This window comes from Trichechus manatus, unplaced genomic scaffold, assembly GCF_000243295.1.
Source record: "Trichechus manatus latirostris isolate Lorelei unplaced genomic scaffold, TriManLat1.0 scaffold00043, whole genome shotgun sequence".
Taxonomy (NCBI): domain Eukaryota; kingdom Metazoa; phylum Chordata; class Mammalia; order Sirenia; family Trichechidae; genus Trichechus; species Trichechus manatus.
Window position 1 is genome coordinate 5,289,220 of NW_004443979.1, and position 19,672 is coordinate 5,308,891.

At 33.9% G+C, this 19,672-nt stretch overlaps 1 protein-coding gene across 9 annotated transcripts in view; it reads left to right on the forward strand.

The window, feature by feature from the left end:
- Positions 1-19,672, forward strand: part of RALGAPA1 (Ral GTPase activating protein catalytic subunit alpha 1) — a 261,573-nt gene that overhangs the window by 136,604 nt on the left and 105,297 nt on the right. For 7 of the 9 annotated variants that reach the window (XR_002824118.1, XM_023731458.1, XM_023731462.1 and 4 more), the window contains 9 exons: positions 417-1,979; positions 3,781-3,905; positions 5,491-5,707; positions 6,889-7,065; positions 10,363-10,515; positions 12,978-13,171; positions 13,427-13,525; positions 14,089-14,244; positions 15,669-15,797. Coding sequence is in view for 8 of the 9 variants with exons in the window: in XM_023731458.1 (XP_023587226.1) it covers positions 417-1,979; positions 3,781-3,905; positions 5,491-5,707; positions 6,889-7,065; positions 10,363-10,515; positions 12,978-13,171; positions 13,427-13,525; positions 14,089-14,244; positions 15,669-15,797 (2,813 nt within the window). In the remaining variant the exon portion in view is untranslated. The remainder of the gene's footprint in view (positions 1-416; positions 1,980-3,780; positions 3,906-5,490; positions 5,708-6,888; positions 7,066-10,362; positions 10,516-12,977; positions 13,172-13,426; positions 13,526-14,088; positions 14,245-15,668; positions 15,798-19,672) is intronic. The other 2 variants (XM_004376508.2, XM_004376506.2) reach the window with 1 other exon arrangement.

Consider the following 19,672-nt stretch of genomic DNA (forward strand, 5'->3'; position numbering starts at 1 on the left):
TGATGGGATATTTAGATCAGCTTTGTGTGTTATTTACTTTTCCTGCTTAGAAAGTAAGTAAGTAGGAAAATTGGAATAGCAAATTTGATTTATTGGCACAGTTCTATCTTTAACTGCACTTCCAAATGTTTCATCATCTCACTGTCTCTTTCTATGCATGTTAACATTTTAAAATGTATTCTGATAGTTTTCTAATTCATTGACACTACATCCTATATTGGCTTGTGCCCATCTTTTTTTTTTTTTGTTTAACAGATTTGTATTTTTTAAAGATTTTCTTTCATTAAGCTCACAAAAAAGAAATCTAAGGATTTTTTAAATTTTAAAGCATATACTTAGGATATGATTGGAATTAATACTTATTTTTTTATATTCGTGTAGTTCCTACGCCTTTACATAATTTTTCTCTTTTACAGATATTGATGATGCTCAAATACTTCCCCGCCCAACTAGAGTCAGACATTTTTCACAAAGTGAAGACACTGGAAATGAAGTTTTTGGTGCTTTGAATGAGGAACAGCCATTGCCTCGAAGTAGCAGCACTTCTGACATCTTGGAACCATTCACTGTTGAACGAGCCAAAGGTGCAGTTCCTGTCATTGACAGTTCATCCCGTCATGTGCCAAGCTTGCAGAGTTCCACAGAGGCTTCTTCAATAACTAGATCCACTGAAAGCCACATCACTGATACTCATAGTAGAGAGTCTTCTCTGGAAGTTGGTGATAGCATATATGACCATCTTTGTCATTTAATAGGTCCAGTAGAACTTGCAGATTCAGCCTTTGAACAAATCCAGTACATTGACCTTGAAGGAGATGACGATCTTCTTTCGTCCCTGAAAGAATACCTTAAGGAAAACCAGGAAAATCATAGTAAAAATGAGATAGATAAAGATGTACCTTCTCAGGAAGTGATTAGCACAGTAAATAGGGATGAAAGATCATCCTCAGATAAATTAGAATACATAAATCAGGAAGTTAAATCAGAAAGTACTACTCCTTTTGTTGGAACTCTTGAAAATACACAGTTTGAAAAAGAACCAAACTCAGCTGTCTTCATGAGTAGTATTGCACCTAACCAGTTAGATAGTTTTATAAGAACACAAACATCTGAAAAATCTAAGCAACTAAACAGTGATAAACAGTCGTCGGAACCTAGTTCAGATAGCCCTTATGGTAAAGAAAAGAGGAAACATTTACATAGACAGACAGCCACAGAATTAGATGCCTGTGTAGATCTAACACTAGTTGAAAAACTTAAGGGTGTGCAAATGAATGAAAAAATCACTGCCCCACATGTTATGCATGCCAAGAAAGTTACACTAAAAGCACCCATTAACCACAGAATGCCTCATGTTACAAACACTAGCAAGCTTTCTCCAACTAAAAGGAGCTTGTCTGAAACAGTAACTCACAGAGCCAAAATCATGAAAATTGCTACTAAAAAACGAAATACTGTTCATGTTACTTTTAGACCATCTACTGAATCAGTTCAGTTTTATAATCCTCTGGAAAACAAAGAGGCTCCATGGAAGATGAGACTACGGAAGCTCAGTGGCTTTAGTAGCAGTACTACTAGTAGTAGTAATAGTAGTAATAATGGCAGCACCAGCAACACTCATACCAGCTCAAATAGTGCTGCAGAGCTAGTCAAGCCTGGTGTTTACAGGCCTCTAGATACAATTAGTGTAGCATCAGTAAGTAAAACAATTAAAGAATCCACAGAGATTCCCACCACCATGTTACAAAAAGAAGGAATTGCAAGTAATCAGTTAGGCAGTCGTAGTACTCTTAGGTCGTCAAGTCATGAGGCAGGACTACAGCAGGGCTCCCTGGGTGGCGTTTATAAAACTGTTGTACATGCTCTTTCGAAGCCGAAGGCAAATGTTTCCCCACAGAGGCAGAACAGAATGCCACCAGAGGCTCCACTGAGGGATCTGTACAGTCATGTAATGGGCTATTTTGGAAGGAAAGCTGCAGGTGAGCACTAACAGTGTGCAGAGCGCAAAAGGAGAAAGACAGCACCAGTTTGGCTTAATGCAACTGAAGCAAGCTATAAGCAATCAAAAAGCTTTGGGATGGTCACTGCTTTCTCTCTGTTTGGTTTTGCATGCGCCTTTTCCCAGCTGTATTTTTCCCAGCATAAATTGTTTATTTAAATTACTAATTTCCCTTGTAAGGCATTAGTTAAACCTCTTTGCTGCTGAACAAGATAGGAAAGAGGAAGATATAGGAAAATTTTAATGACCTTTCAAAGTCTACCTAAATCAAGCATTTTTCTGAGTCTGTGTACCACATGAGCCTTGAAATTAAAATTAAGTGTATTAAGGAGTTGAAATACTTTTTCCCAGCCCCACTACAGTTTATATTCAAAGGGGTACTGTCTATATTTAATCAAATTCAGTCATTTTTACTGCTTCGTTACTTGGTTTTATCCTTTTTCTTGGTAGAAAATTACTTTGACATTATGTAACATAATATAAATCAACCAGCACCAACATTTTTAGTTAGTTGTCTATCATTGAAGAGGAAATTATTTCTTAAATCTCAAAGTAGATTTAGTTACTTTTCATTTAAGCCATTTCCAAACATACCATACGCTTTTCAATTTTGCATTCATTCTTGTAGAATGCAAGTTACATCCTTGAAACACTTCTTATATTCTTTTTTTCTGAGATTTTAGATGTGCATATAGGTTTCATGATAGCTGATCTTAATTTAAATATGGAACCTCTATGGACAGAATAAAGAAAACAAGATTATGGTAACTGTTTTTATTATCTTGATTGAAAGTTCAAAATAACTTTTCAGATATAGAAAAACCAGCTTTCAGCAGTAAGGTAGGTTTTGATTTTATTTGTTTTAACATGGTTTTGTTAGCATGATTAACAGAACGCTGTATAAAGCATCTTGCATTGAGCCATTAATGCCACGTGGGGGCAGTGTTTGATAGCTTAGCAAAGCCTGGCCAGTAATATAAAGATAATGGTATTTCACAGTGAGCTTCTGACCAGTGTATTTTCTTAACCTGAAATGTTTTGTAATTCATTAGGAATTTATAACAGTGCTGATTTTCTTTTAATTGCAGATAAATAATTTTTCAACAGCCCAATAGTGAAATACATAAATGTTATTTTCTATGTTAGTTTCCCAAGTGTAAAAGTTTCTTATTAATGTAGAACATAATGTGTATTATAGTCATAAAGAGATTGTGTGTTTTTTTAAGAAATACCTTTGTGAAAATAAACCACTTTTTTTCTTAAAGCACTAATGTAAAATTAGATTTTATTGTGGAGAGAAGCAACATTACGTTAAAACCATAGTTTTTTTTTTTTTAGAAATACCCAAAGTCAGATGCATTTTTATCTCACTGAGATTTGCATAGATTCAAGGGATATATTTGTTGGAAATATTCTTCGGGAAAAAAAAAAGAATTATAAATTTTTAAGACTTTAAACATAAACATAGAGATAAGAATGAAGATAAATATTATACCAGTTTCTTTATAGGCAATATTAACCTAACTTCAACTAGTGCTTATCTATAAGCTTTCTTGCTATTTAAGGTCATACTGAAGATTGACTAACATCTGCTTAGTTAAAAGTAAATATCAATTTACTAATTCTTAAAATTAAATCTAAGAGGAGGGAAATTATTTGTAAATGCATGTTTGGCAAATAATTGATATGGCATAGATACTTTGGGTTTTTTTGTTTGTTTCAAATTTAGAAAAGGCAGTTAAGTCTTTCCTCACTATATGTAGTTATTTATTTATTTTTAGCCAATAAAGAGGACATGAGCCCCAAACTGCCCCCTCTTAATAGTGATATTGGCAGCAGCAGTGCTAATGTTCCTGATCTGATGGATGAGTTTATAGCAGAACGACTTCGAAGTGGTAATGCCTCAGTAAGTTTTACTTGTTTTATTTGTTCGATTTTAGGAAGTTAGGGTAAAAAAATTAGAACATATATACTCTGTGTATGTGTGTATAATATACGTAGAAATTTTTATTCAAAAAAGCCTCCAAATATTTAACCCTTTTTTGAATTAAGATTTTTTCAATTGTGTTTTTATATTTTTTATCCAAAGACATAAAATTAAGCAGACGTGTAGTTTTGACCAGAGTAAAAGATTGGAATTATCTGTTTACTCAGTTGTGTGAGTGTAAATCACTGCCTTCTTAAACCAGTTGCCATCGAGTCAACCCCAACTTATGGTGATCCCATGTATGTGTCACAGTGCAACTGTGTTCCATAAGGGTTTCAATGGCTAATTTTTTGAAAGTAGATCAATAGACCTTTCTTTCAAAGTGCCTCTGGGTGGCCTCAAACTTCCAACCTTTCTGTTAGCAGCAAAGCACATTAACCTTTGTACCACCTGGGGACTTTTACTACCTTCTTAGTCCTTCCCCCCTCCCCACTTTTTATTCATCTTTGCCCCATAGTCCTCTGGTGCCAGTTGCTACCCCGCACCGGGAAAGATAGCAATGGAAGTCTTCTGGCCCAGCTTCTATAGTTTTGATAGCACAAGTGACTTTGTACTAGATTACAATAAAGTTGAATGTTGAGATTATGGGGGAAAAAGCTATTTTATCCCTAACCCCTTGCCGTCGAGTCTATTGCAAACCATAGCGACCCTATGTCTAGTAATACTTAATTGTGGAAGAAAGATGGGACAGTCTGCTTCCGTAAAGATTACTCCCGTTGCCGTCAAATCAATTCCAATTCATAGCAACCCTATAAGGCAAAGTAGAACTGTCCCATACGGTTTCCAAGGAGTGGCTGATAGATTCGAACTGCCAGCCTTCTGGTTAGCAGCAGAGCTCTTAACCACTGAGTCGCCAGGGCTCCCTTCCATAAAGATTACAGCCTTGGAAACCCTATGGGGCAGTCGAACTCTGTCCTATAGGGTCACTATGAGTTGGAATCGACTTGACGGCAATGGAAATAATTATTAAGGAAAGATATATGTGGAAGTGATTTTTTTTTAAAAGAGCGTTTCTATTTTGGTTTCAGCTTATCTTTAGTGACAGTCTATAGCTATCTTACATTTAGTTTTGTTTTAGCTTATTTAGTTTTTTTCTTGAGTGGGTAAAAATCATCATAGACTGTCACGTTTGCTCATTCTTCCCTCCCTCCCTTTCACTATGTTTTCTGTTTGTTTCTTCTTTTTCACTTGAATACTGTGCTCTTTCTGCTGCCTTAATTTATATTCACTCCATGGATCCTGTTGAGGCTTAAGAGTCTCAAGCCCAGCACCATCTGATATTTGGGTTTTTGCTTAAGGCAGACTAACCATAGTTCGGGCTCCAGCTCTGTACAGTTACATAGATCTTTGGGTGACTGTTTCCTATCCCCCTTCTACTCTAGGCCCTAAATCTCAATATTTAGTGTTACAGTTATCTTGGAAATATTAGGTTTTCAGATGCTTAATGAGAATGAAAATTACTGTTGTAATTTTTTTAATGGTAAAATGTTTCTTAAATTTTAAGACTATGACAAGAAGAGGAAGTAGTCCAGGCAGCCTCGAAATTCCAAAAGACCTTCCTGATAGTCTAAACAAGCAGAGCCAAATGCGCCCTATTGATGATCCAGGTGTGCCCTCAGAGTGGACTTCTCCTGCCAGTGCAGGGAGCAGTGATCTTATCAGCTCAGACAGTCATTCGGATTCTTTCAGCGCTTTCCAATATGATGGCCGAAAATTTGAAAGCAAGTATCTTTTTCTGTTTGAGCAATATGCCTTTTGTAGATTGTTTTCTGTTCAAGATTGAGTTATGGATTACATAGCCATCACCTTCCTCTCCAGTATTATTTAGGACAAGGGTTCCCACACATTGCTATTCTATTTTTCAGTGAAATTCCGAAAGAAGTTTTAGTAAATCCCCTCAGGTTGAAACTACTTTATTTTGCCAAACTAAGGGCATTTAAAAAAAAAAAAAAACAGAAAGAAAACACTGTCCTTTCATGAAACAAATGCATTTTTAAAACTAAAAATGTAGAATGGAAAAAAAAATTAGGATCAACTTGATGTTAGAATAAAGGACAGTCATAGTTATGAGTTGAGGTGCATACAAAAAAAATAAGAATTATTTATGGAAGACTTAACTATAGAGTTTCTTTTACTTTTTCATTGCCAAATTTAGGTGTACAAACTTTCAGAATTACAGCAATTATACTAAATGCCTATTTTTCTTAAAATAGTCCTTTGAATAATGTTGCTGGAGATTATAGTATTTTATAGCAATCTTGATAGAACAGAATTACTGGGTTCTAGAATCTCACTTGAATAATTGCTCCATGATAAAACAACATCAGTGATATTATTTGGTGCTGTATTGCTGCCACATAGCTACTCTGCTATAATTCTGTAATACACTTGGCAGTCAGTGAAGGACATGCCCTCCCCCCACAAAAAAATCAAAACCTTAGTAACCAAGTTTGTGAAAAGCAGGAGATGCATTGGAGAATTAACATGTTTCCTGCCTTCATGCATGGTATTCTTCTCTGATCTTACTCAGACTAGGAATAGGATTTAAGAGAAAGATAATTTTTATCATATTATGTGTTGTTTTTATTATATATACCTCTACCAAAAATTAGAAAATACTTGAAAAGCAATAAGTATGTTACCAACTGTAAGAAAACATGGATAAGAACAGTGTCTTATCATTATGTTTGTTAATAATAAGCTAGGAGAACCTTTAAAAATAGGTTTCTAATTATAATTTTCAAAGTGTTATGTATATTATTTACACTTGCCTTGTGGTATTTAAGTAGAATAGATACAGAAGGAATGGTAATATTTGATCGTTTTGCTGAAGTAGCTGTGTCTCTGTTGTCTTTCTTTTGTAATTGGGACTCGTATATACGAGCATTTCTTCTTCCTGTAGATTTTGGCTTTGGAGCTGACACTGGGATTGCAACCTCTGCTGATGTAGATTCAGGTTCTGGCCATCATCAGAGTGCTGAGGAACAGGAAGTGGCTAGTCTAACCACACTTCACATGGATTCTGAAACAAGCAGTCTTAATCAACAAGCTTTCTCTGCTGAAGTTGCAACGGTTACTGGTAAAGTTACTTGAATATATTCCTTAAATGCATGTTTTAAGACTTCCTAAGAATCTGTTTAGAGTTTTTAGAGATTGTAAGTATTACTTATTACTATTTAGTTTCACTCATCTTTATGTTTCAGTGGAGGGGAAAAAAAAAGAACATTAAAATAAGAGTTCTTGACCTGCAGTCAGTGTAGACAAGCTTCATGAGTTTAGTGAACTTCTAATATTCTATGCAAAATTGCATATACACACACACATATACTAGAACATTTTCTTCAGCAATTTTAAAATAGATAACCAAAACAGGTTTAGAGGCACTGTACCTTTATCATTTTTGTTCAGTTTTAGCCAGCCTAGATTTTTATAGATTTATTTGGCCAAGTATTTATTATAGAAAGCATAAATCACACTGCCCAGTAAAAGGCCTTATCTTTCAATATGCTAATGTTCTGCATTTATACAGTAAATTATGTTTTTCAGAAACTATATGTGACCAAACCCCCCACCATAATATGATAAGTGGGATTGAGGAAATTCAGTCATGCAAAATGCTGGTTCACATTATTGCAAGGTTAATGCAATCAGAGGGATCAGAGTGAGCCTGAGCAAGGAGTAGCCCATAGTTCTAGGATTTCTACTACATGATCCAAATTCATTCTGGTTCCAGCTGAACTTTGATGCCACTTGATGGTGGTTATCCATTCCAGCTTAAGTATCAATGGGCTGAGTTTTGCTTCCTGCGGTCAACTGCACCTTGTAAAACTGGAGCAGCAATTTTTGCATCTCTGTATTAGCTGGGGCACATTTCCTCAGCCAATTCAGACATTAAATTGGGCCAAGGGAAAACTAGATTGGCAGGAACCCATCATGTATTTTCACATCCCGCCGCCTCTTCTCCACATCTGTTCTCCCAGGGAGTAAGTAAAAACTTCAGTGTTCCCCATTTCAGAATCGGGCACTGAGTGGAGAACAGGAGCCACTTGTGTTAGATCCACAGTCCCATTGTCACAGGATTTAAATTAATCAAAGAGAAGTATCAGAGAAAATTCTTACTTTATAATAAACACTTATTACTGCAGTTGTCCATAAAAATAAATGTAGGTGAAAAGATTCTCAACATTACTAGTAATCAAGGAAATACAAATAAAAACCACACGAGATACCACTGTACACATGTTAAAACAGGTCAAGTTAAAAATAATGACAATATTAACTGTTGAGGATGGTGTAGCATAGCTGGAAAATCTCATACATTGCTAGTGGGATGCAAAATAATATAGTCAACTATGGAAAAATATGGCAGTGTTTTATAAAGTTAAGCATACATTTACCTTATGACCATTCCTAGGTATTTACCTCAGGCAGTTGTATGTGAAAGGTCATAGCAGCATCATTCCCAGTAGCTAAAAATTGAAAACATTTCAAATGTCCATCAGCTAATGAATGCGTAAACAAATTATAGTATATTCGTAGTATGGGCTAATAATTAGCAATAAAAAAGATTTAAATATTAATATTTGTAGAAGCATAGCTGACTCTCAGAAACATTATGCTAAGTGAAAGAAGTCAAATATAAAAGACTGTGTTATTCCATGTATATGAAATTATAGAAAAGGCAAAACCATAGTGACAAAGCATGTCAGTAGTTACTTGGGATTAGGGGTCAGAGGAGAAAGTCAACTGCAAATGGGCACAAGATGGTTTTTAGGGTGATGGAACTGTTCTGTATTTTGATTGTCATAGGTTACGGGACTATATACAATTACCAAAATTCATCAAACTGTACATTTTTTAAAATGGATGAGCTATAAAAAATAAATGTAGGGTTTTACATTCTGCCCTAACACAGATTTTAATACTCTCCAAATTTTAAATTTTTGTATGGTCTAGAGAGATTATTGAACCATAAAAGGGTGGAACTTCAAAGTAGAAATAATAAAATGCCTCAGAAGTTTTCTTAGTAGTTTGAGATCCACTGCATATCACTCCACAGACTGTAACTCGCAAGAATCCCACGATATTCTTTCTCTAGGGGCAGCTCTTCTTTTGAAGAAAGGGTTTCTAAACATTATGCTCTTCAGTGAACTAGAGAGGTTTCTCCATACAAGCCTAATTATCGTTTAAGCTATTAATCAGACTAGTTTGTTTTCAAAAGAGTCTTAGTTCTCTTTAGTATTCAAATAAATTTAGTATTAAAGTTTCACACAAAAGTTCTAAAAATAAAACTTGATAGGTATGGAGAACTTGTTTTAGGCCTTTTACCTTTATATGATTTTTGTATAATTCAATTTCTAAGAATTTTTAATATATAATGTATTTACTATACCTGGAAACTATTTCTAGGACTCCACTAGGAATTTTTATTAGGAATTATAATCTTAATCAGTGACATTAATAATACTGCAGAGATGTTGTCTAAGAAACTAAAGAAGTTCTTGGATTTATTTCTGTTTGAAAGACATAAAATTGAGCAAAGAGTATTAGGCTTCTCAGGAAGCAGTGCCTAAACTGAGACCTAGAAAGTAACCATGGAAGAAAAAGATTAGGGCTCCATGCAAAGGAAAAGCATGTGGAAAAGGCCAGAGGTTTGATGAATTTTGATAAATATAAGTAGTAACTTTCTGAGGCTAGAGCTTAAAAGTACTAGGGGGAATGCAGAGAGGTAAGAAAGTTGCAAGAAGACTTGAAAACCATGCTAGGAAGTTTGGGCTTATCCTGCGGCCAGTGATGAACCACTGAAGGATTTTAAATTCAGGAGTGACATGATCAGATTACATTTTTAGAACTTTTTGTTACCTTATGGAGAATGGATCAGAGGAAGGAGTTGGAATATGAGAGAGAGGGCTAAGGACTACTGGGGACCAGTGGACCAGTGTAATATAGACTAGCAATGATAGTATCACATGGAGCAGCAATGAACAATGTCTCTACTCTCTTGTCTCTACTCTGTAGTTGCCCAAGTTTGAATTAGGTAAAATACTATAACAATGAGTACCAGGAAGAAAACTAATTTCACATTTCTGTAGGTTAGTCAGGAATGGGAGTAGACATTCTGGCTTCCACTGATGGCTCCTGTTAACTAGTATGTCCAGTTCTGATTCCATCCTAGTTCTGTGGTAGACATGAGATGAGACCTCTAGGTACACAACATTGTACAAATACTATTTTATTGTTCTGTTTGGCCAATTTATAACCTATTTTTTATCTTTTCATGTTTTTAACTTATTTTTTATTGGGATTTTAAGCATTACGTCTTAGATATGGTATTGAATATACTCTTTATGTTAATTTTATTAAATTATATTTACAGGTTCAGAAAGCGCTTCCCCAGTTCATTCAGCTCTGGGATCCAGATCACAGACACCTTCCCCTTCTACACTGAATATAGATCACATGGAACAGAAGGATCTACAGCTTGATGAGAAGCTCCACCACTCTGTTCTTCAGACTCCAGATGATCTAGGCAATATTTGGAAATTAGAAATTTGCCGTTTTTTTCATTCAGTAAAATAACATTATAGTAATTTTACATTAGTGCATTAGTGTCAGAAAGATCTCAAATAAGCCGTCTTAAAAATGCATATGCATGATTATTATAATTTACGAAGTCTTCTGGAAATTTGTTGCTGTAACATTTTTTATTGCGCTTGTTATTATTGTCCTAGAATTAGTGCTATGCATTATTTTTGTGCATTATATTATTATTTAGTGGTATGATGCTGTTTCTTAAAACAGGACTTACATAATTTGGCATCATTTTTCTTAATGATAAACAAGCTTTCCTTGAAGCAATTGATCAAATCAAAAATTTTTTGATTTTGATTATGCAAGTATGCCAACTAAAATCAAAAGCAGATGGTCCAAATGGAGTATTTTTATTTTTAAGTAAATGTTTAAAAGTACTTGGGAAACCTTAGAAATTGTAAGGAAAAAAAAAGAAAGTTATTTTGACTAAATCCTGCATGATGTAACAAGTGTCAAGATAAATAGACATTTTGCAAATAGCCAAAAAAACCTTTGGTCAAAGACATAGTTTATGAGAGATTTACAGTAGTAATATACAAAGCGAAGTTTCATTGGAAATACAGCACATTTACCTTCTGACCAGCTGAAGAAATTTAAAACCATATAACTTTTGGACTATTTTTTCGTTCTTTTAATATGCGTTCACCTTGCAATTACATAAGGCTAATTTTCTGGTTTGTGGATTATCTCTAGACGTTTTGTTTTCCTCGTTTTGCCCTGCAGTTTTTTCGTTGGGTTTTTGTTTGTTTACAGTTTTTCCTGCAACAGTAGGAAAAAATTCCAAACATACAGAAAAGTTGCAAGACTGGTAAAATGAACACCCGTAAATCCTTCACATAAATTCACCAGTTATTAATATTTTGCCACATTTGCTTTATCCCTGTCTGCACACACACACATCTTCTTTCACTGAGCCATTTGAGAGAGAATTGCAGATATCATAATAGTTCACCACAAACACGCCAGTGGATATGTCCTAAGAAAAAGTTTTTTTTTCCTTGCATAACCACAATATAATTATTACATTCAGGAAATTTAACAGTGAAACACTACTATTATTTTAGTCCATAGTCAGATTTCTTGTATTGTGGCAATAATGTCCTTTATAGCTATCTCCCTTCCTCCACGACTACCACTACCAGCCTGACACAGGATTTAATCAAGGATCACACGTTGTTGCTTGCTTTTTAATCGTTTAAAATTTTGTTTGCTTTACTTTGAGAAGGATCAGTTACAGACCAGTTAATTGATTAATTGATATATTATGAAGGAGTTGGAGAGTAGGGAGGCAGTAATAGCGCTGGTTAAAGCTGTAATGTTGTTTTGTTTTGTTTGAGTGGCTTTACATCAGAAGCCTAATTTTTGTTATGAAGGAATGCTAATTTTTTTATTAGTAACTTTTTATACTGCAATCAGTTATTGTACACTTTACATAGAGAAAAATAACATCTTGAATTTTAAGCAGTAGGAGTAAATGATGTTACATATAATAAGGAAGAACTTATTGTAAGTTATTAGTACATTGGGATGTTATCAAACATGAAAAATTGTAACCTTATAACTCTTTCTACAAAATTTTTAGTTCCCAAAGTTCTTTTGATGCATGGATATATTTATTGATTTTTAAATGATTTTCTATAGTCTATCCATCATATACGTTGAGCTGGAGGAATAGCTTTACAGAGATTATTAAATAAGTTGTACAACATAACATAGTTAGTGGCTTAAACAAGATTAAAACCCAAGGTTCCTATCAGCTGGTCTAATTAGTATTCTCCTTTTGTTACCCATATTTCTTGCTCATAATCTTGCCAGTATTAATAGACAAAAGAAATATAATTATGGAAATTTTAGATTTGGTTTAAATTTTAGTAAAATGTTTCATGTTTTTATGGTATTTATTTTTATGCTAGATCTGACTTAATTGTGAAATATGTATCTCTTTTAGAAATTTTAAATACAAAGAAACAGGCTTATCAAGACTTCCTATGGGATCTGCCTTCAGCCTGAAATTTTCTATTAATTTGATGATATAACTTGAAGTAGCTGTTAGATAAAAGTGAGAGTATGTGCTTATAAATTTGAACTTTAGTTATATCAAACATAAATTTCTCCATCTGGTGCCTACAAAGTGAGTGGTACTTATTTCATTTTCTCCTTAGGTGAATCTAGGTAGAAGCACTACTGAATAAGGAATCATTGGCATAGTAAGGAATTATAGACTGGTGAGGTTTTGACCTTATCAGGAAAAAAATAACACTAAAGTCTATTGATATTTCTTTTATTCACTTTTGTGGATATTTTAAGATGGTTTTTTTAAATTGGCCTTTCTGTGTTTTTGTGATCCATTTTCTAGAAAAATTACTTACGCTATTGTCTTGTTTCATTTTTTTTCTATAGAAATCAGTGAATTTCCATCTGAATGTTGTAGTGTGATGGCAGGGGGTACTCTCACAGGATGGCATGCTGATGTTGCTACTGTAATGTGGAGAAGAATGCTTGGCATTTTGGGAGATGTCAATGCTATTATGGATCCTGAAATACATGCTCAAGTTTTTGATTATCTCTGTGAACTTTGGCAAAATCTAGCTAAGGTAAAAAAGAAAGGAAAAGACACAAGGGGAGAAGGGATTAAGAAATATAACAACAACAACAAAAGAAATATAAGAGGCCTTAGAGAACATTAAGTTAAACTCCCCTAGCTATAGATAAACTGGTATCCAGCGTGATAAAGTCACTTAACCATGATTAAATAGCTATAGAAACTGGACTGGAACTCAGGTTTAAGGCAAAGTAAACTGGAAGGGAGCACAGTTTTCATAGGCTTGTTCTTTATTTAAAAATCACAGATTAGAGATAACCTCGGCATTTCAACTGATAACCTGACCTCGCCTTCTCCACCAGTTTTAATTCCTCCACTGAGAATTCTTACACCTTGGCTTTTCAAGGTAAGCTTAATGTAGAAGACATTAGTTTGAAAGTTTTCATTTAGTAAATAAGCATATAGTCAGTCTTCTAAATTTGATAGAAATTTTAACTGTTGTATAGCCTTCCAGAACACTTATTTTTAAATAAGTTGTTAGGCATTATTTGAAGAGGAGAGTGGCATACCAAAATTATTATGCAGAATACATCATTTGTATTTGTTTTTCTTAGTAAAACAGAAGTGCACATAGAAAAGTGTTTGTTTATTGTTTAAAGTGAAATATAAACCTCAAATTTATGTTACAGGATATGCTATGTACTTTTAAAGATCTAATTATTTTAAGTATTATTTTAAATGTTTGGTTCATTTTCCTAAATGAAACAGTGTGTTGTTATTCATACCTACAGCGTTATCATTTTGGATGGTAATAATAGTTTCAGTAATCCTGATTTTTAGCTCATTAAAGAAATTGGGTCATTGTAGAAATAAATGAAAACAAATATATTGTTTGCTATATTCAACTGTTCAAGTATTTAACAAATAGTATTTGTTTTTGAGTATTTAAAATTGATCTTTTAATTGTAGGCAACTATGTTGACTGATAAATATAAACAAGGTAAATTACATGCTTATAAACTTATTTGTAATACAATGAAAAGAAGACAAGATGTGTCACCAAACAGAGATTTTCTAACACATTTCTACAATATAATGCATTGTGGATTACTTCATATTGATCAGGTAAATATATATACCTTCTAAAAACTTACATCTCAGTTTATTTCTCAATTCTGTTTATTGATTTTTAAGGGCTAGAATTAAAACTATCCCCCTTATTTAGTGGTTTATATACAAGTAACTTCTACTTTATGACCTCATTTGTTCTTGAGCCATGGCTGAAAAGTACACTGTTGTAGTTAGGAGGTTGACTTGAGCATTAAATCCATCTTTACCCTAACTTTAATGTTATACTAACCAGTTGATTTTTTAAAAGAGGTTAAACCATCCTTTTCTTAGATATGAAACATCTTCCTTTAATGTCCTAATTTACTTATTCCTAATATCTAGTTATAGAAACCAGACTTGAACTCAAGTAAGGCATCATAAACTGGAAGAGAGAACAGTTTCCATAGGCTTGTTGTAATCCTGTTTTATAGTTGATAATTGATTCAGAAGCATATGGGTTTGTTCATCTCGTCATGCAGCAGTCAGAGATTTTTTTTCCACTCTAAGAATCAGCACATCACAATTTCTTATTACCATTGATTGTATTGGCTCATTGACAATCACTTTGACTTGGTATTTGTATTAAAGACAATCATCAGATAGTCATAAACATGACTCTTGAACATTACTTCAGGGTCTTGATCTTGGCCGTAAAACTAAAAAGTGTGGGAGGTGGCAAGGTATGTAAACATTTGTATTCTAATGTGATTAAATTTTACTTGCAATTCATTTAAAGATCTTTCAGTTAACATTAAAAGATAATTATATCTCTAAAAATGAAAGAAAAACTCATATAAATTTAAAATAATTTATAAATACTTTGTAAACATGTCTCAAATGAAATGACAATGAAAAGAGGTTTCATTTAAATAGTTCATATTGAGCAATGCAACCTAATACACTGCATCCTCATGGTGAATTCCAAACGTGAAGTGAATAACCAAGTTAAGAATTTTTCTTCAAACATGCCTGAGATCTAAATTTCTGAGGCTAGACATCAGCCATCAAGGAACTTCAGTTTGTCTAAGAGACAATCTCTGCAGTCTCTACATTACTGGTCATGTGGCTTCCAATCAGAGTTATCACATGGAAACAACTAGGTAGCAGAAGAAACTTCTCTGCAACTGAGGTTTACAATGCATGGCCTTTATATTCTTAACCCTCTGAAGCAAAGAACTTTCCAGTTTGCTCTAGCGTGAAAAAAAAAATGCTGTATTGATGTCAGTTAAACAAACGTGTTTTAAGTTTACTTTCCATTGACAGAATATAATACTAAGTGTGGATTTTTTGGGAGAATTAACATTAGTCTTTACAATTAGCCAATGTATAATAATTACCTTTTTATTATTATTTTTTAATCTATTTTTAAGGCTGTTGATTTGCTGATACCCAAGATTACATGTATGATATTCTTTTCTCCTTCTTTCTTTATTCCTAAGGATATTGTCAATACAATTATCAAGCACTGCTCACCTCAGTTTTTTTCGCTTGGTTTGCCTGGTGCCACAATGCTTATTATGGATTTTATCGTAGCAGCTGGTAGAGTGGCTTCTTCAGCTTTTCTCAATGTAAGTTTTTATTTTCTGTTCTTCACAATATAATAATTTTAGTTAACCAGGACGCAACTAACAAAGCAACAAAGGAAGAGCCATTGCTGATAAAATGTAACAGTCTGATGTCCAGCAAAACTTAGAGTTTAATTGGAAATGATAGTTTCTTCCACATTAAAAAAAGAAGGGTAAACAAGACACTCTGAAGTGTATGAAAGCATTAAAATTACTCGGTGAATTGACCCAAGGGCTATAAAATGGGTTAAACCTAATAAGCAAAACAAGATTTAAAATGGAAGAAATGTGAAGAAACAGAGGGAAGAAAGTAAAGAAAGGGCAATGGTTATACAAAAGAGAAGTAAGAAACAATGGTGAGGTAACTCAGAAATATGTTCTAGGATTAAACTCTAAACTGTAAAACTGCATGGGAAGATTTTTCTTAAAGCCATGGAGCTGGGAGAAACTCAGTGTAGTTGGAACTTGTTCGTGTATGAGTGGCTGAGGTGAGCTAGAGAGGAAGGCAGCAGCCATGTTTATAGTGCTGAAGAGGTTAGATTTTATCCTAAGGAAGGAATGAGTAACTATTAAACAAGGAGTGACATGATCAAATTTGTAATTTAGAAAGATCACTCTGAAGCAAAATATAAATAAGAAATAATAATAAACCAAAAGTCTGTTGGACAAAAACTAAGGATATATGGAAGAAGAAAGTTGGTAATGCTTGACTAGCACTTTATAGCTTACAAAGCGGTTCAACATACTTCATGTATTTCATTTATTAGCTGCAAAAGACTAACACTGAGAAGCGAGATGGGAAGGCAGAGAGGGTTAGGAGCTGGTTAAATGGACGGGGGAATCGGGTGGAAAGGAGGAGTGTGCTGTCACAGTATGGGGAGAGCAATTAGAGTCACGTAACTATGTATAAATTTTTGTATGGGAAAAAATAAAAAAAAAAGACTAACATTGAATGAGAAGGAGTTCTGTTTGTGGTATAGTAAGCTGCCTATTAGATATCCATGAGGAGATGTTAGGAGGGCAATTGCATATACAAATCAGGAGCTCAAGAGAGATATCAAGACTGAAGATATAAAGCTTGAAGACATTGGCTGATACAGTTATCTGGAGAAAATGGTGTAAATAGAGAAGAAACTATTTTTCCAGTTTCCTGAGAATGGTTATCATAACTTATTCATTTTGGTATCTGTAGGGCTTAGCACAGCACCACATTTAGTACGTGTTTATTAATTGAATGTATAAAGTATTATTCAGCACCTCATGTATGTTCAATATTGTGCTAAGCTCTTTTGTAATTATTAAACTTTTTTTTTTCACTGTGTACAAAGTACTCCTCTGGGTGGGATACAAGGGAATGTAGAATAAATGAAATACGCTTTGCCCTCAAGGAACGTATAGTAGGCTGGGGAGATAGAAAAGCATATTACAGCTATAGAATGCAGGGCATCAGTTAGGTACCAAGAGGAGGAGCATAACATAGTGGTTAAGAGCATGGAGTCTAGAACCAGTCTGCCTGGGTTCATATCCCAGATTTGCCACTTACTAGCTTTGTAACCTTGGGCAAGTTACTTAACTTCTCTGTATCTCAGTTTCTTTATCTATTAAACGGAGATAACCAGTTCATAGAATTGTCTTACAAGGATTAATTAATTGTAACATGTTTGGAATATTTTATGATACATAGTCTGTGAATAGAGAATAATTTATATAAATGTTAAATAATTCAGAGAAAGGAGATACCATATTTGTTTAGGGACATCATGAAGGTTTCACGGAAGAGATATTCGAATAGGTCCTTGAAAGATTAGTTGTATCTTAATAAGTGAAAATGGAAGTGAAAAGGTATTCCAGGCAGAGGGAGACAGGCATGAGTAAGATGTGTTCAGAGAACAGCAAATAATCCATTTTACTTAGAGGCGAGTTAGTCTGCAAGAGAGTAGTGAACAGAAAGACCAGAAAGGTACTTTAGACTCTTGGTACCCAAAGTATGGTCTACAGACCAGAAACATTTGGAATGATCTGGATGCTTGTTAGAAATGTAGAATCTCAGACCCCATCCCAAACCTGCTTTTTAACTAGACCGCAAATGTTTGGTAGGGCAATAAAGATTGAGAAGCACTGCTTTGGACTAATCTTGGAAGATCTTGAATGGCAGGGATCAGGTTATAATGCTTTATTAGATAGGCAGTTACAATTTTTAACATAGGGAGAGAGATGATTGAACCTGTGCTTTCAGAATATTAAATAAATATAACCTAGGAGTAGATTAAATGGAAGACAAACTAGAGATGGGAAAATTTTACAAGGCTGTTGAAGTTTTATCAGTGTATGCAGTTTATCGATCTCTTGGATACTGGCAAAAGTTGATAAACTCACAGGAGACTGATACATAAACCAGTGTAATTTTTTAATTAATTTATTATTTACTATGAAAACTATTAACTATTCAGTAGGCTGGTTTTTCCAGATGATTGATTAGCACATTTCATGTAGCCTTTCTCAAGATTCCGTAAGAGAATTAAGCCCAAACATCTAAAGGCATCCATTGTATATAACTATTTTCTCTGCTGTGCATTTAAAAGGATATATTAGTTATGTAGCATCCTTGAGGAAATTTTAGCAATATCATTTTTTCTGCTCTGTGGTTTATATGAGGAACCCCTATTGAGAAAGGCTGCATGAGAAACCAAATCATTGCAGAAATCAAGCCTGATAACACATTTCCACAGTAAGGTAAAGGTCAGTCTTTTCGTTTGAACAGTATTAGAAATACACAGTCCAAATACTGCTCTTTGGATTCCTATTTCGGATCCTGTGCATATCATCTTCCTCCTGTTAATGTCTTCTGTTTTTCCTGAGGCAGATTACAAACATTTGACTAGGTTTTGCCTTTCTTAGATACAATCACGTTACAGGTCTGCCCCCAGTATACCAACATACCTGAATGCTCCTAGTTACCTTAGGTAATCCCTTTCATATAAATATTGATTTTTTTCAATTTCATTTTTATAGAATAAATTTTATTTTAAATTGAGATGATGGCTGCAGATTTACTCTTATGTGCTGTCTTGTATGTGTAAATGTAGATTATTTTTTAAATCTGGAAATGAGTTGTTAGAAAACCATATAATAGGGTACTCCATTGCCTTTATTATAACATTAATTAATATAGGAAATTCTTTTGAAGATGGTTTCATGTTTTATGTGAATAGAAGTATTATGTTTCTAAAAGATATGCTTTTAGCATTTTTGTTCAGTATTATTAAATACGTAAGTTAACTTGCAGACATTTTCGTAAGTAAGACAATATATTAGTAGGTGGATATTGGTGTTTGGTGGGCATGCATGAAGGCAGAAGGGGAAAAAGAAATGTTCGATTCCAACTTCAAAAATGGCTTAAAACAGCTAAGGAAAAAGGTAAAAAGTTACCTTCATTTGCAGTTCAGACATAAGTTCTAATTTTCTTTTTAGTAAGTAGCATAGGCAGTGCTTTTCTTAGATGCATAATATCATAAAAACCCTCAAACTGGTGCTTGTTTCTTGAAGGTATAGTTAACATTTTCATCCTTAGGTATTTTCTTTATCTTTAGATAATAACAAATATAATCTATGACATTAAGTCATCAGCTGTTAGAGCAGTATATTATGATTTATAATTGCCTTTATATTTTTTTCAAATTAGGATAAATTTATATTGGTAGCTAAATTATATTCCTATTTATCATTTCATTAAATATAGATGACTTCTGCTTAGGAGCTGCTCTTGGGGAAGCTCTACTATTGGTTGCAGTGGTTGAGAGCAGTAGTAGTTTATGTGGAAAGTGTAGGTAAAAATCTAAATCTTTTTGTTTCCCTTTCCCTTTTCAATTTTGTTTTTT